Source organism: Mirounga leonina, unplaced genomic scaffold (assembly GCF_011800145.1).
Source record: "Mirounga leonina isolate KUSES-001 unplaced genomic scaffold, KU_Mleo_1.0 Mir_174, whole genome shotgun sequence".
In the NCBI taxonomy this organism is placed as follows: Eukaryota; Metazoa; Chordata; class Mammalia; order Carnivora; family Phocidae; genus Mirounga; species Mirounga leonina.
The window spans coordinates 34,038,111-34,055,546 of NW_023270451.1; the positions used below are offsets into that span (position 1 = coordinate 34,038,111).

Below are 17,436 nucleotides of genomic sequence, written 5' to 3' on the forward strand. Positions count from 1 at the left end.
AGTGCAAGTAAATATTTGTATTAACAAGTGATTAATCAGTAGAGAATTATTCAATGAGGTAGGCATGCATTATAGGTAATATTTGAATTCAGTTGATTAATTGAAGAAATTTAAGATGAATTTGATTATAAATGCAGTATGATTAGGGGAAAAGATCTAGAGAAATAGTCACCAATTTCTGTTAAGTATGCAGTTATACAGTCTGGAGAAAGTACCTGATTTGTTTTGTATATACGCCATATACTTTACCAATTTATTAACTCTTATTTTTGTAAAAATAACATGAACTGTAATAAAAATAGAAATAGACAAGTTTTAGAAATTACTTGTTAGGGACAATATATAAACATTTAAATTTTATATTGACTTGTTAATTTTTATAAAAGTATTACTTCTCCACATATAACATTGAAAACAAAGTATCTAGAAATATTTTGATTAAATCAAATTAATAGCACTATACTCAAGCCAATTTCTACTTTTAAGATACTATAATTTGAATTGTCGAAAATGTCTTTGTCTTCTTAATAAAATTGGGGGGGGACTCTTTGTTTTAAGAATACTCTGCATAAGTTTTTATTTTTCTGGCAAATGGAAAGGTACAGAAGCATGGCCTACTTTGCTTTATAATATCTTCTCTATATTTCATTATGGGGTGTCTGGTGATCTGTAAATTCACTTTAAATAATGGATTTCTGCTGTGAAAATCCTTTGTGTGAAGTTACCCAGTTTCTCATTTCTAAGCTCAAGTTCTACTCCTAACCATAACTATCTTTTCTCTCATATGAAAATCATGCTAAATGTTGGGGTTTCATTGAATTTTGTAATTGAGACATTAACTATGAAAGCTAATAATTAAGTAGAATTATTGACTGTTCCTAAAAGCAAAATTTGCCAGTAATCACAGTTAGCCTCTGGTATCTGTCAATCACCAAGTATAAATAACCAAAGTCTTTTTTTTTTTTTTTTTAAATATTGGAGGACCCCATTAGATACTGAACGATCATCTGGAGGTACCAGAAGGGCTTTGAATACTTACCACTGACAGGATGAAAGTGTTAACTAGAGGAAGCTGGGGGTGATAAAGATAAGCTTTTTATTTAGGGTAGCTCTTATCTATCTACATCATAAATGATTCCAAGATGCTTCTTGTAGAAGATAGCAAAAGAAGCATAATTTTCACATTATTTATTGCAATTTCTTTTTTTTTTTTTCCTTTCCCTAACAATGGCTGGGTTTGAAGAAAAATCCACTAGGATTTGTTATTGGGAATCATGATACCACAGATGTATGAAGTAAAGGAAGTAAGAGGTGCATAAGATGTACTCAGCATTTTCTTAAGATGGATCCATAAGCTTTTAGTAAAACATGATGAAGAATTTTACCCACTCCCTTGTTTTTCTTAATTAAGATACGAAAGGAGCATTTTGAAAGGATTTATGTTAACTTGAAGTAGATTTTAAGTGTTTGTTTTATTAGAGAAATATTTGAGGAGCTACAAGCAATAAAATTTTTGCTTTATGTATTTTAAAGTATTTTGTGGTATTTTGTTTGTTTTTCAGTGTCAAGCCAATCCCAGCTGATGGAATCAAGTCAAATCCTTCCAAGCGACATAGAGACCGACTTAATACAGAGTTGGACCGTTTGGCTAGTCTGCTGCCTTTTCCACAAGATGTTATTAATAAGCTGGACAAACTTTCAGTTCTTAGGCTCAGTGTCAGTTACCTAAGAGCCAAGAGCTTCTTTGATGGTAAGAAGTTTCGCTTATTAATGTATAGTAAAATTTAAGTAACAAAGCCAAACTTTTGGTATTTCTAAAAACTAATGTTCCAGAATCAGTCATCAAAAAGATGCTGCCACTTAAATGACATGTGGTGTCATCCTTTGAAAATCGTCTTTTTGAACATTATGCCCATATTAAGTAGTCCGTTTCCAGTTCTACTTCTTCCAATTCGATTTCAAAATTCGAAAGTTTCTCTTTTTCTTTTTTTTAATGGAATAAAACGCGTATACTATAACATATTTTGCTGATTTCCTTCAATATGATTGTGTAGATATTTCATTCTTTAAAAATTATGTGCACTTCTACTTTATGTTAACTGTGTAATTTACTCCAGGAAAATGTACTTAAATTTTTTTTCTACCAGAAAGGGTATTTTATTGTAGGAGTCAGTAGCATTGGATTTCACTCTCCATTGTGCCATGGCAAACTATTCGATTTTAACCAAACCACTTAGCATCCCTGTACCTTGTTTTACTCAGCCCTGAAGTTAGTGATTTGAGCTAGGTGATGTTATCTTTTAACCATATGTTATTTCATAGTAGTAAAGTATTTTAAATGGAAGTTTTTGTTTGAAGATAATGTTTCAGTGTATCTTCTCATGTGAAATAATTACTCAGTTTCTTCTTTTATCTGTTTATATGTCAGAAATAGATTTTTTTCCCGGAAATGTTCAGTCTTTTAAATATATCATGTTATTTTACAAACAGCAGTAAAGAATTAACGATAAAACCTCAGTGGCCTATGTCAGTGCTATTCAAACTTTAAGGTGCTTACAGATCACATAGGGATCTTGTTAAGATGAAGGTTCTTATTCAGTAGGTTTAGGTGGTAGCCGGAAATTTTGCGTCTCTCACAAGCTCTCAGATGATGCTGATAACTGCTGCCCTAGACATATTTACAGATACTTGAATTTATCATTTGTGTTTAGAATTTCACAAAACAGTTATTTCCCTTTAGGTTTATATTTAAATGGTTTGATTGTTTAGTCTGGGCATTTTTTTTTCTTTGCTTGCTGTGTATGTTCTTCATCTTGGATAAAAGCTATGTAGTTTAACAGTTGTGATTTGGGCAATATACACTCATATGAGGATGATCATTTCAGGGAAGATTATATGGTTCAGGGTTCAGAGTGACACTTAAATTTTTTCTGATCTATCAAGTCTTTGAGTTTTCAGTTTTCATCTACACCAGATCCTTCATCTTAGAGATGGGTTGTGTGGTATTCAGTGGTGTGTGTGTATGTTTATCAACTAAACAGTCATTTTGTGATAGAGCTGGAACTAGAACCCCAGGTTCTAGATGCCCTATGTCGTTTTTCCTAACCATACCTCAGTTACTTCTCTTTTCTAGGACTCATTTATATAGTGCAGTCCTGAAGACTTTCCTCCGATCTGTGGTTCTCAAAGTATAGTCCCCAAATAAGTGGCAATAGTGTCACCTGGTAACTGGTTAGAAATGCCAGCTCTTGGGCCCCACCCTAGACCTGCAGAATCAAACTCTGGTTGAGTGGTGGGGTTAGATGCATGTGGCCGTTTGGGAGCCCCTATTGTAGACTGTAACCTTGAGGCCACTCCGGCTTTGTGGAATGCTGTCCCAATCCTCAGCATTTGTTCACATGCAGTGCTCACTGCTTGACCTTCCATAGGGGAAGGGAGGGAAATCTGAAGGCGGAGAAATCAGAGAGGGAGATGAATCATGAGAGACTATGGACCCGGGAAAATTTAGCACATTCTAGGGCATGTTCCTCTTTTGCTGATTCTGTGTCATTTCTATGTAGAACCAAGGAACCTGTATTTTCCATATGCATCCTTGGTGAGTCGGAGGCAGTGATTTAACTTGGGTTTGATTATGCCTGAATAACTTAAAATTGTTTTTTCTTTGCCTTCAGAAAGACAAATCCAAATGTACAAAATTTTAGGAAGACTATAAATGTTTTGCTTAGGTTTCAGTGGGAGTGCATACCCTAAGTAGTTTCTTAGGTTGTTCAATACAGGAACAGAATTAGATGGAAGGTGAGGGAAATAGTAGAAAAGATCCCGTAGTCTTCTCCAGACCTCCATGATCTAGGAAGGCAATGCAAAATTTTGAAAGGACAGAGACAATAAATTTTTCAAGGTAATTCCTGAGACCTGAACAAATACCAAGTGCTGCAAATGAGGAGACTTGGAGCATGTTGACTGACAAGGATTTTTATGTGCAGTTAAAACCACTCTCCCGCTATTAGGGAAACAGTATAGCGAAGTGAAGGGAAGCTCTAAGTGAATAACAGGATGCAAACAGGGGGTGTGTGAATTCCTGCGGAAAGAACAATATAAACGAGTAATCATACAATCTTGTTAGAAAGGAAACTCAAGTTTTACTGTAACAATAGATATTTTTCCAAGAAAATACATCTATTTATTGCGAGTTTAAATAATCCAGGTTGGGTGGATCTTCTTAAACTCTGGAGCCATGACTACTGCTACGATTGTCTGAAAAGAGCACTTAAGATTTAAGTACACTATTATTTACCCCTTTCTAAGTAATCAGAACATTCTGAAATATAACTTTGAAGTATTTGAACAGGACTTAGTTATTTTTCAGTTATGGTATAGTTAGAAGCAGTTTCTTTGACCGTATTAGATTAAAATTATTTTATAATAAATCTTGTAATTCAAGATTGCACTTTATTCTAAACACAGTGCAGGTGCTGAATTCACCAAAAAGAAAAAGAGGGAGGAAAAGATTTCTGCTCTCCATAGCTCTAATAGTGTCTCAGCAACTGTGACAAATATAGTATGAGAAATCCTTTAAAAATGTACCTATTCAGTATTATTAATGCAGTACTTAGCATTTTCAAGGGAAGTAAGAAGATTTGAAGTTTTGTTAGATACTAGTTGTGGTTTGAACTGAAGAAATAATTGAGAGAATCTTTGGCTGTTTAATCCTTGAAAACTCTTGACCTGTATATATTCTAGATAATAAAGAGAATTTTCAAGGAATTATTTTTCACTTTGTACTCTGTGTATGCCACAGATGAAGTAATCATTATAAAATTTTCATTTTTATATTATAATGCTTTAGTTTTTCTAACACACTTAAAAGTACTATATATTGCCTATTTCGCTAATAACTACAGTGGAAACTCCTTGAGGATATTATGTGTACTGCTGTATCTTAAGCACTTAGAACAATGTCTGACCCATAGTAGGCAGTCAATAAAAATTTATTACCTCAATTTCACTAACATATCTCAAAAACAATGTAAAATTCATGTTGAAATTCTAGATTATGTATTTCAAAATACAGTTCTAGAACTTAAAGTTGTTAATATTTTGCTTTTTCCAGATAATCTGTTAGTAGCCAATTATAGCTGTTGGTTCCATCAGTTATCTTATTTTCTATCTATAAATAAACAGATGTGAGAAATATTTTATGGAATTATCGCAGTAAAATTTTGTACATGGCCTCTGATTGGCTGGCTCATACAGTGAAACATGTTCAAGTATTTAATGATGCAAATGTGAAAGCTACATACATCTTTTTAGGACAAATTAGTATCAACTGTACCGTTCTCAAATCAGTACTGCCCTTTGCATTCGTTAGCTATCTCTTTGCTCCTTTGCCTTCTCTTTACGGGTATTATCTTGTTCGTGGTTCACTGGTTGTTTTCTTCTTTGTTGGATGCTCCTTTTGTACCTCCCAGCAGTCTGGCAATCTTGGTACTCTTAAAATTTTCATCAGCATAGATGGAATGTGCACATAGACTCAGTATTTTTTAAAAAATCACTCCCTTTGTAGATTTGATAGATTAAAAATTCCAGAATAAGTTGATACTTTATTATTAGTTTCTGCACAATGCACACATGTAGACATGTTTTAAGGATTAATAACCGCAATATATTAATGAGAGACTAATTAAAATAGTAAAAGCTGTTTAAATTCTATTCATTTTCCACAGTAATATTGCTCTTCTGTGTTACCTTCTCTTTTCCCCTGAAGACTTCTCAAAATTATGTATCTTTGAAGTTTCTCTGTAGAGTCTTTAGTGTTTTAGAAAATAAATACCCCAAATCCAAAATTGATGTTTTCTAATGTTGGTGATTAAACATGGTAAAGTGCGATTTTTGCCTCTCAAGACAGATTAGATCAGTCCAGACCTGAGGACAGTTAAATGACCAAATGGAGCTGTGATCTGACAAGTCAGTGTGGACTTAGGTTCTGGAAATACAGACTGAACACCTAAAATCTTTAACATTATGTTCAGACTTCTTCACCAAATTCTAGAATATTAATATTAAACCTTCCTTTGTTAATTAAAAAGAAAAGTGGAGCATTAAAGTCACAAAATAGGTTTTGTTTTCTTTTGTTTTTTGCACAAAATGGGTATTAAACTCAAATACCATGTTACCTCTGAGAGGGAAAATAACTAACAAGTTTAAATAACTTAATCACTATGATCAATAATAGTTTATTCTGGGAGAGTAGGATTTGGGTGGTTACAGCCCAGCCTCTGAAATTGGTTGATATGAAGGGAAAGGCTTGTTTCCTACCGTTTTTTGTGTCTCTTAGTCCCAGGTCAAACAGCGGACATTGGGCTTGTTGACCAATCGGAATCTGTATAGTAATGTTTTATTCTTAGTAAGAGTAATTGCAGCATATAAAAAAACTTGAGTTAGATTTCATTATCACTTTTTATTTTATTTATTTTATTTTTAAGATTTTATTTATTTATTTGACAGAGAGAGACACAGAGAGAGAGGGAACACAAGCAGGGGGAGTGGGAGAGGAAGAAGCAGGCTTCCCGCTGAGCAGGGAGCCCAATGCAGGGCTCGATCCCAGGATCCTGGGATCATGACCTGAGCCGAAGGCAGACACTTAACGACTGAGCTACCCAGGTGCCCCTTGTTGCCACTTTTTAAAACACACATCATTATGTAAGTGTTGTGTTTAAATTACTTTACTTTTGGACAGCATCCCCAAATTTAAAAACATGGGTATGATTAATTCATATCTCTGCTGAGACACGATTATCTAATGAAGTAGAAGAGGCAGAAAAGTTTTCTTTCAGTGAGGCAATAGTGGGGATCAGGGGCATGTAGTATTTGTTATTTCAATAAAATATTCATAGTACATATTACACCACTAAAATATAATTATTAACTGTGAGGTCTTTTACTTCCTCCATTATATCTAAGCCATGGGTTATTCTTTGTGACATCTTTATAATTGAGATCTATAAATTTAATCTGTGGAAAGGAAAACTTAGAAACAAGAAAGAGATGATTTTGTCTAGGTTTTAGGAAGCCTGACAGAAGTGAATTTGGGGATCTGAGTTTCTAATTCCCAACTCCTGCATTATGCAGCTGTTAGAGGGAACAGTTTCTGGTTAGTTCAAGAACTAAGTAACATAGGGCGCCTGGGTGGCTCAGTCGGTTAAGCGTCTGCCTTTGGCTCAGGTCATGATCCCAGAGTCCCAGGATCGAGTCCCGCGTCGGGCTCCCTGCTCGTCAAGGAGCCTGCTTCTCCCACTGACCTTCTTCCCTCTCATGCTCTCTCTCGTGCTTTCTCTCTCTCAAATAAATAAATAAAATTAAAAAAGAACTAAGTAACATAGGGGAAAATCTGATTCTTGAACCATTACACATACTTAAAACAATCACCATTTTATAAAGTGTAGTAATATTGACATTGGAATGTTCTAAATTCACAAAGTCTAAAAATGCTCTGAGGGGATGATGACAGCAGTTAATTTACATGATGTGATGAGCTAACATTTATTTGACCTCATTGTTTACCATGGATCTTTGTTTACTTTATTTTCAATTAAAAAATTATCTGTGTTCTTTTCTTGATCTTCCTTTTTTAGTTATTTAACAGTTCATTTCCAGTTCATTTAGGTTTTCGGAAGAGAGCTATTGTGTTTATTAATCTTCAGCTTGTGTGTTTCTCTGGATTTCAATCCTGTTTTGGTGTCCGTGTAACCCAGAACACTACCTTGAGAAACATATATGCAAAGAATGAGCTTGAACAAGCAGAGAAATGAATTAAATAAAAAGCCCTTGGGCGCCTGGGTGGCTCAGTTGGTTAAGCGACTGCCTTCGGCTCAGGTCATGATCCTGGAGTCCCGGGATCGAGTCCTGCATCGGGCTCCCTGCTCGGCCTGAACCTCCCCCCTCTCATGTGCTCTCTCTCATTCTCTCTCTCAAATAAATAAATAAAATCTTTAAAAAAAAAAAAGCCCTTTTGAGGGTTGAAGCTTTATAAAGTTTAGTGGGTTTGTATGTGTGCTTTTCATTCATGGGATTTGTACGCTAATTTTATCTGCATTGCTATAATTTTTAAGTTACTGTATACCAAGTAGTTTACAAAAATTTCAGTATCACGGTATCACAGCAAATGTGATTTCTTAATTCTAGAAATGTCTATGGTAGATTTGTTTGCCTAAAAGATGAGCACATCATATAGTATTGAGTTTCTTTTATCTCTGGTATTACCTGCTTTTTTTTATAATTGACCTATTTTTTTTCCAGAATTCATATTCTAAAACATGTAACTAATTATAATATTCATAATAGCTTCCATAAATAAAGCTATAAAATTTAAAGATTCTTTTAAATTTTATTTTTTTAAAGATTTTATTTATTTATTTATTTGAGAGAGAGAGAGAGAGAGAAACAGCATGAGAGGGGAGAGGGTCAGAGGGAGAAGTAGGCTCCCCGCCCAGCCGGGACCCTGATGTGGGACTCCGGGACCATGACCTGAGCCGAAGGCAGTCGCTTAACCAACTGAGCCACCCAGCGCCCTAAAGATTCTTTTAAATTTTAATGCATGACTTTATCCATCAAATCTATGCAAATTAAAACATGGATGAATAAAAAGAATAGTAGAATATTCCTATTGAGTCTAGTTGAAGTAGCATTTAAATCCTGGCTCTTACATTTAATAATATGATCTCTTTGGATAAGGACTTTAATTTCTCTTTTCTTCAAATAGTCTAACTTAAAAGATTCATTAGATACTATGAATTTTTTTTTTTTTTTTTTTAGAGAGAGCATGAGCAGCAGTGGAGGGGCAGAGAGAGAGGGAGAGAATCTCAGGCAGACTATACGCTCAGCATAGAGCTGGATGCAGGCTTGATCTCACGACCCTGAGATCATGACCTGAGCAGAAATCAAGAGTCAGATGCTAAACAAACTGAGCTACCCAGGCGCCCCAGATGCTATGAATAAATGTAATATTTTATGATATTTTATATAGAATACTTCAATCGCTGAGTATTCATTTGCTTTGACAAGTATTTTCAAAAAACACAATGACAAGTATATATCAAAGATTCAGACTGAACCTGCACTCATTATATCCTTTATATTATGTTTTCCTTTTTTCCTTCTTAAAATTTACTGCCTTTTAATGGATTTTCTCTTTGATCATTACCTAGTGTTATATATATCTCTGTGATCCTTAATCGCTTGATCATGAACAGTTCCAGGTGATCATAAATTGATGCCTTTAGCTTCCTTTTTTTAAAAGGAGGATTACCATTGTGGTAATATTAAAGCCAGCCAACTTTTAGCATTTTTTCCTTTCCCCCCCTATAGTTAATTTGTTTGATTTTTTGTGTGGCTTTTTGATCTGGTTAATGGAAATCTACAACATCTTTCTGTTATAGTGTTTTAGAAACTGTATTCACATAGAGTAGAAAATTAATCACTTTAAAGCCTGTAATAAAATGCAGTTATGTTACCACTAATCATTTTACTTAGTAATCATGTTTATGTCTTATTTTTAAATCATGCTCTTATAGTTTTTCTACTTTTTGATCAACCATTTTTAATCAGTAACTCCAATTCATTTATTCATAGCTGGAGATTTAGATTTTGGAGTCATTGTAATATAGTGGGAATAATATTCTAAATCATGAAAGTGAATAAAATATTCCAGAGGAGAACATATAGAATAAGAGAAAAAATACCAGAGATGAGATGTTTTAAGGATGAGCAGGAGGTAGAGGAAAGCAAATCTGTGTGTATACAGAATATAAAATTGTGCTGAGGTGATAGTTTGCATAAAGATGCCTTCATTTGGTGTTTCAAGTTCTTAAATTAGAGAGTCAAAAGAAAATTGCACAAGAAAATATAAACTAAAGTGAAATTAAAGTCCATACAAAAAAATCATAATGCTACAGGAGTAGTATTATGGTCCTTGATTGTCCATAGAAGCCAGAAAACCATTCAAGTGTTTCCAGTGGGCAGTTGAGAAGGGAAATAAGTAGTCACATTGAATCAATTTAGCCTAAAATTGTATTGAATTATTCTGGTTTCTTCTAGCCTTAAATTTTCTCATACAATGTGGGGTGCCTTTTACGGTCAGTTTTACAGATACTCTTTTGTCAGCTGGATTGTTGATAGTGTCTAGTGTCATATGTCTGGTCTCTATGTTACGGAGGCAGCATTCCTTCTCTTTATCTTAGCATGACGGAGGGAGATTGTCCTGTAACAAAAGCACTGGAGACATAGAGGTTAATCCTGTGACCTTTGATACGACCTTTAACCTCACTGTTGCCCAGGGTCTTCATCCTCTCAGCATGGACAGTAAGAATGCTTGTGTGCCCCATGCTTTAAGTTTGTGGTGGATTTATCCTAAAAAATGAGATGTGAAAAGTCAATTTTATAATTAAATTTGTCACATAAAGTATAATTACTTCTTGCGGAATACTGATATTTTACGTGTTTTAATGGATGATCTTGTGGTCACTGTGGAATATGCATAGAGGCCTTTCAGACCTGGTATTCATACCATCTGACAATCTCTTGAGTTAATTCTGTATTTTGATTTAGAGATGGAAATTTGCTAGTTAACTTTTTAGCCTTTTACATAATACGTAATAATGTATTTCCCCACATTGTTTCCTTTTTCTGAAGTGGCACACACATCTAGACAATTTGTTCAGGTAGAGATGACATGCCTTACTTTGGTGAGGATATAAACTCTGGGCAGTGTGCTACTTGCTGTAACATACATACAGAATTTTTAATTTTTTGTTTTGGTCTTAAATTATGTGCTTCCCTTTTGATCTTTATAAAATCGGCATTGAGTAATTTCCTGAAGACACTCATATTAATAAGAGCACTCTTTAAGCAGAGAAATGATAATTTTAGAAAATAATAAGGCAGTGAGATCTGGAACACTTGTAAGCTATTTCCAAAATCGTAAATTTCCAAAGTCACTGGTTCTTAAAATATGGCACCTGGTCCTCCACATCACTTGGGAAGTTGTTAGCAATGCAAACTGGAAGGCCCCGTCCTGCATCTCCTAAATCAGAAATTTTAGAGAGTGAAGTGCAGCAATGTGTTTTAATAGCCATAGCCTTCCTATGATTCTAATGTCTGTGAAATTTTGAGAATCATTGCTCTACTCGATTAAAGTCTGCTACAGAAGGCAGTTTGAATTCCACTCTTGTATATGTGGAAAGCTCAATGCAACTCATTCCCCACTGAACAGGTAAACTGCTCTTGTTGGTTCTGTTAATTCAATGACCTATCACAGTTACAGTAGAATTGTGCATAATGAAATGTAAAACTGGGAAAATGTTAAACATCTTCGGAAGTTGGTTTCCGCTTAATTGAGAGCAGGAATAAGTCTAACTTTTAAGGACTTAATCAGCTTTAAAATGATGCTTTTCAGATTTGCTAAAAAGAACGTAAACTACCAGTTATGCAACCTACATTCATTCATAAAGGTATAAACTAATATTTGCATTTTTAAAAACTGAATTTACCTTCATTCTGCCTTGGTGATTAGAAATTTCTAGGTAGGAAAAAAAAAATCTGTCAATATCATCAGAAACTATTGGGTAAACTGTGTAGACCTAATCTTTGTGTCCTAGAAACTTAGAATGTAGTATAGTTTTCTTTAATTTCAGTTTCTTCCTTCTTCCCCTCAAAAGAACACTTGATTTACAAACAAATGAAAACTTTGTGTTGAAATGAAATATCTCTCTCTTACCCCAAAGTATGTAGAAGAAGCTCTCATTAGGTACACTTAATATGTTATTTGGAATTTATTTGTAAATACTAATTTATCCTGGACTAAGCTAGGACTGTTTTCCTTATATTTGAGAAATACTGCATTACTTAACTCTTTCTAATTTATAGAAGTTTATGTGGGTAAATTTTATAGTGATAGCTTTGCTTTTATGCTTATATCACCGTGGCAATGGAATTTAACTTTTTCTGGCAGAAGTAATAAAGGGGATGATAAATATTATTATAAAATAAATTGAATTTACATCAACACAAAGAGATTTAAAAGTGTTATGCTTTTTCCTGGCAAGATATTGTCATCTTTCTGTTTAATCGAGAACTATAGTAACATACAAAATATAGTTTACCCCATGCCAGTATTTCTCCTTCAGGAATTTCTCTGTTGAACAGTTCAGAGCATGTTTTTCAAAGAGGAAATATTTGGCTTGTAGGGAGAAGTGGAAATCCAAGCTTAGATGTATAAGGAAGGAAACTGTCATATAGGAAATGGATATGGTTAAATACTTGTGGGAGTAAGATTTGAATCAGTTGGTAAAATGACCATTTGATAATGCTCTGATAATATTTACATTCTAGATTCCTTCATCAATTAGATTAAATTCTTGTATAATTGCTTCATTGATCTCTCAATGAGGAAATAGTTGAAATATTTCAATACTTTATTATCTTAATATTCCACAGACTGTTTAAAGTCAGGTTGTTGTATTTTGGAAGGTGTGGTGTTCTTGCAGATGAGGAAGATTTTAACAAATGTTTATTTCAGCAAATGATTCGCAAGTAGCGGAATTGGCTGTGACTTACTTTCAAATATTACATTTTGTTTCTAGAAAATGTCGTGAATTTAGTTCCAGTGATGCAATGTTTAAAGTGTCCTGTGCATCTGATTATGCATGTAATTTTTATAACAACTTAAAGTTGTGAAGTACTCTCAAATCTATGTTGTATAGACATCATAGCAGTCCTAATAGATTCTTGTTTTTAGTGTCAGCTTTTCAAAAAGGTTTGAAGGTATATCAACTCAGCATTTAGCCCATTATCTATCTCTATCCTGGGCTGCAAATTGTGGCTTCCAGGCATTACTGAGGTACTCTACATCTGATTTTAGCCCTAACAAGAATGTGTCTCCAGAGGTATCAGTGTCCTCACATACAGATGAAGACACTACAGGTCAAGTGTGTTTGGCATAGGGGAGGAGTCCAGCAGTTGGTTAATCATAGCGTGAACACGTAGGGTTAGGCTACCTGGGTTTAATCTAGGCTCCACTACTTCAGACTCTCTGACCTGGAGGCCATTTCTTTTTTTCTTTTTTTTTTTTTAATTTTTTTTTTTAAAGATTTTTTTTATTTATTTATTTGAGAGAGAGAGAATGAGAGAGAGCAAGCACATGAGAGGGGGGAGGGTTAGAGGGAGAAGCAGACTCCCTGCCAAGCAGGGAGCCCGATGCGGGACTCGATCCAGGGACTCCAGGATCATGACCTGAGCCGAAGGCAGTCGCTTAACCGACTGAGCCACCCAGGCGCCCTGGAGGCCATTTCTTAACCTAAGTCTCAGCTTCATTGAAAGGACAAAACAATACCAGTCTCATAGGATATTATTATAAAGATTAATAAGATCTAATATATGGAAAGTTGTTGGCATACAGTGTGTGCTCAGTAAGTATCACATATTATTAAGGAAATCATTTCAGGCCACTTACTTGGTAGGAAGGACACTGGTAACAGTACCCCATGTCATCTTCCTCTTCTGTTGCTTTCTAATCAAGGCAAGAAATGTATACATGAAAGTGACTAGTATTAAGGTGGTTTTACCAACTTTAAGAAGGGAGAGGTCGGGACGCCTGGGTGGCTCAGTTGTTAAGCATCTGACTCTTGATTTTGGCTCAGGTCATGATCTCAGGGTCCTGGGATCGAGCCCCGCATCGGGCTCCCTGCTCAGTGGGAAGCCTGCTTCTCCCTCTCCCACTCCCCCTGCTTGTGTTCCCTCTCTCGCTGTGTCTCTCTCTGTCAAATAAATAAATCTTAAAAAAAAAAAAACCAAGAAGAAGAAGGGAAAGGTGGTAGGAGGTCAAGAAATAGAGGCAAAACTTTGTGGAGGGGCAAAAATTGCAGTTTGGGTCAAAAGGCCCTGACATAAAATAAGATTTCTAAAAAGTCACATTGGTGTATTTTTAAGGTGAGAATGCTAAGGGAATTCATCTTTCCTGGACTCATCTTTGCACAGTATTTACTTAAATCCTTTACTATTTATTAACCTTGAACATAAGAGCAACAGAAATATTTTTGGAAGAACTCTCCAGTGATCCTTCCTTAATATGCACTTGTCACTTTTCCTACTTACACTATTAAATAGTTAACCTCCCAACATTTAGAATTGTAAGCGTTGTTGTTTAAAAAAGTTTGTTCTCCTTGTTTTTTCTTTCAAGTTCCTTCAAGACTTTAATGAAATCCCATTGTGCTATTTAATGTTTTGACTTTCTTTTCTAGTTCTTTATTTCCTAACTTATATTCCCAACTCAAGGCAGATTCTGTCTGATGTATAATTGTGTTGGCCAGTATCCCCAATACAAGGCCAAAAACAAATCATAAATTACTCTGAGATGAATAGTCTCAGTGGTCCAGTAACTCTAGTTGGAACTGACATCAATTCTATTCATGAAAAATTAATTTTAAAAGATTCCTAATAAGATAATTTAGACATTTTAAAATTTGATACTAGTAACATCTATCCATTTTTACAATTACTTTGCTTCTTTCTGCAATGTGAGGGTTTTTGGTTTTGTTGTTTTCTTTTTAATGGTAAATCTTATGGCTATTTGCTTTAACTCTTTTTTTTTTTTTTTAAAGATTTTATTTATTTATTTGAGACAGAGAGAATGAGAGACAGAGAGCATGAGAGGGAGGAGGATCAGAGGGAGAAGCAGACTCCCTGCCGAGCAGGGAGCCCGATGCGGGACTCGATCCCGGGACTCCAGGATCATGACCTGAGCCGAAGGCAGTTGCTTAACCAACTGAGCCACCCAGGCGCCCTTTGCTTTAACTCTTAAATGGTGCCCCATACTGGAGCTTTTGGGAAAGTAACAGAGTGTAGTTAACCCTGACATTATGAGGTTTTAGTGCATTCAAGCAAATTTGGCCATTTGAAAGCAAGCAGCAGCAGAATAGGAAGGGAAAAAAGACCTTTTTCTCTTCTCCTTTTCAATGAGAAATATTAAGCATTTCCTTTGATCTTGATTAACTGTTAGACCAATTTATGTACCTCAAACTATTTTTTTGGCCTAAGGAAATATGTTCTCTGGCCTTTTGAAATTGTTACATTCAGAGGCCAAACTTTTGGCTTTTTCTTTAAAAGCGGTGTGTTTCAGGTTCTGCAAAGGCAAGAACTTGGCATAAGATTGCAGTGTGACACATGCATTGATTTACCAGAAAATAGATTTCAGCATGAACATGTGTTATATGTGAGGCTTTGCTCAAACTGAGAGTAAATCTGGTTATTAATAAATCTCGTTTTTCACCGAGCCAGATGATCTTTGGCACAATAAAAAATCTAATGAAATAGTCTTAAAAAGAATATCAAAGTCCATTTTGTTTAATGATTTCTCTTATTTAAATATTAAAGGTCAAAAATAGATAAGAAAAATGGAAATATATTGTAATTGTATTGAAAAGGTTATACTTTATAACAAGATAGTCTATAGGATCTGGGAAACACTGGTAATAATTAAAGTTACCATTTATTGAACTACTGCTGAGCTGCTGTATGCCAGGAACTTCACATATATTCTCATTATTCTTCACAATAACCTGGCAAGATGGTTTTTGTTGTTTGTTTTCAGTTAACAGTTGACATATTGGGACATACACTCAGAGAGCCTACACATTTAGTAAATGGCAGAACTAAGATGTGAACTTAATTCTGTCACTTACTAAGATTAAAGGAAATGATATTTGGGAGTGTTTTGGAAAAATTCTAAGTAAGTACACAGTAGCTATTATTACGCTTCGGTTGTATTGCCTCTCAGACTACACACACACACACACACACGCACACACACGTGTGCGATGAAGAAGAGAGATGGAGGGGAGGAGAGAAAGCATTGCAACGTGCTACCTCCAGAAGTAAGCATCCCGCCATGGTATCAGACTTCTCCTTATATACATAATCCACAAGGAGTTAGAAGATAATAATGAAGGAGGAGCCACTTTTGAAGATGGAATACATAGGAATAAACATAAAAATTAATGTGCAAATCTGTTTTGCGAACAACTTTAAAATACTATAGTGGGACAAAAAATATAGATTTGAACAGAAGGATAGAATGATTCAAAATCATAAATATGTTAGTTCTCCATGAGTTGCAGCCATCAAAAAAAAAAGGGGGGGCGCCTGGGTGGCTCAGTTGGTTAAGCAGCTGCCTTCGGCTCAGGTCGTGATCCCAGAGTCCTGGGATCGAGCCCCACATCGGGCTCCCTGCTCGGCAGGGAGCCTGCTTCTCCCTCTCTCTCTGCCTACTTGTTCTCTCTCTCTAGCTCTCTGTCAAATAAATAAATAAAATCTTAAAAAAAAAAAAAATGAAATCTTGCCATTTGCAATCACATGGATGGAACTAGAGGGTATTAGGCCAAGCGAAATAAGTCAATCAAAGTGGGCGCCTAGGTGGCTCAGTTGGTTAAGCGACTGCCTTCGGCTCAGGTCATGATCCTGGAGTCCCTGGATCGAGTCCCGCATCGGGCTCCCTGCTCAGCAGGGAGTCTGCTTCTCCCTCTGACCTCACCCCTCTCATGTGCTCTCTCTCTCTCAAATAAATAAAATCTTTAAAAAAAAAAAAAGTCAATCAAAGAAAGACAATTATCATATGATCTCACTGATAAGTGAAATTTAAGAAACAAAACAGAGGATCATAGGGGAAGAGAGGAAAAAATAAAACAAGATGAAACTAGAGAGGGAGACAAACCATAAGAGACTCTCTTAATCATAGGAAACAAACTGAAGGTTGCTGGAGGAGAGGGGGGCAGGGGGATGGGGTAACTGGATGATGGACATTAAGGAGGGCATGTGATGTAATGAGCACTGGATATTATATAAGACTGATGAATCACTGACCTCTACCTCTGAAACCAGGAATATAGTATATGTTAATTAAATAAATAAAAATAAAAACAAAAAAGATAAATCCACCTTAAAAAAAAATAAAGTGGTACCAACACTGGAAAAAAAATCTCCATGAGTTGATTTATAAATTTAACAAGACTCGGGCGCCTGGGTGGCTCAGTTGGTTAAGTGACTGCCTTTGGCTCAGGTCATGGTCCCGGAGTCCTGGGATCGAGTCCCACATTGGGCTCCCGGCTCAGCGGGGAGCCTGCTTCTCCCTCTGACCCTCTCCCCTCTCATGCTGTTTCTCTCTCTCTCAAATAAATAAAATCTTTAAAAAAAAAAAATTTAACAAGACTCTAGTAACAATACTAATTGCTTTTTACTCTAAAACTAGACAGGAGGATTCTAAACTGAATGGAAATATATTTCTTAATAAGGCTGATGGTTGATTCTTTCTCCTCACCACTACAAGTTCACTGTTTAGATATAGATAGATAGATAGATAGATAGATAGATAGATAGATAGATAGATAGATA

General features: G+C 35.4%; 1 protein-coding gene across 1 annotated transcript in view; it reads left to right on the plus strand.

Moving 5' to 3' along the window:
* The window catches only part of AHR (aryl hydrocarbon receptor), a 53,982-nt gene that overhangs the window by 10,631 nt on the left and 25,915 nt on the right, over window positions 1-17,436 (plus strand). The window contains exon 2 of the mRNA XM_035020682.1: window positions 1,563-1,750. Within this exon, the coding sequence (XP_034876573.1) occupies window positions 1,563-1,750 (188 nt within the window). The remainder of the gene's footprint in view (window positions 1-1,562; window positions 1,751-17,436) is intronic.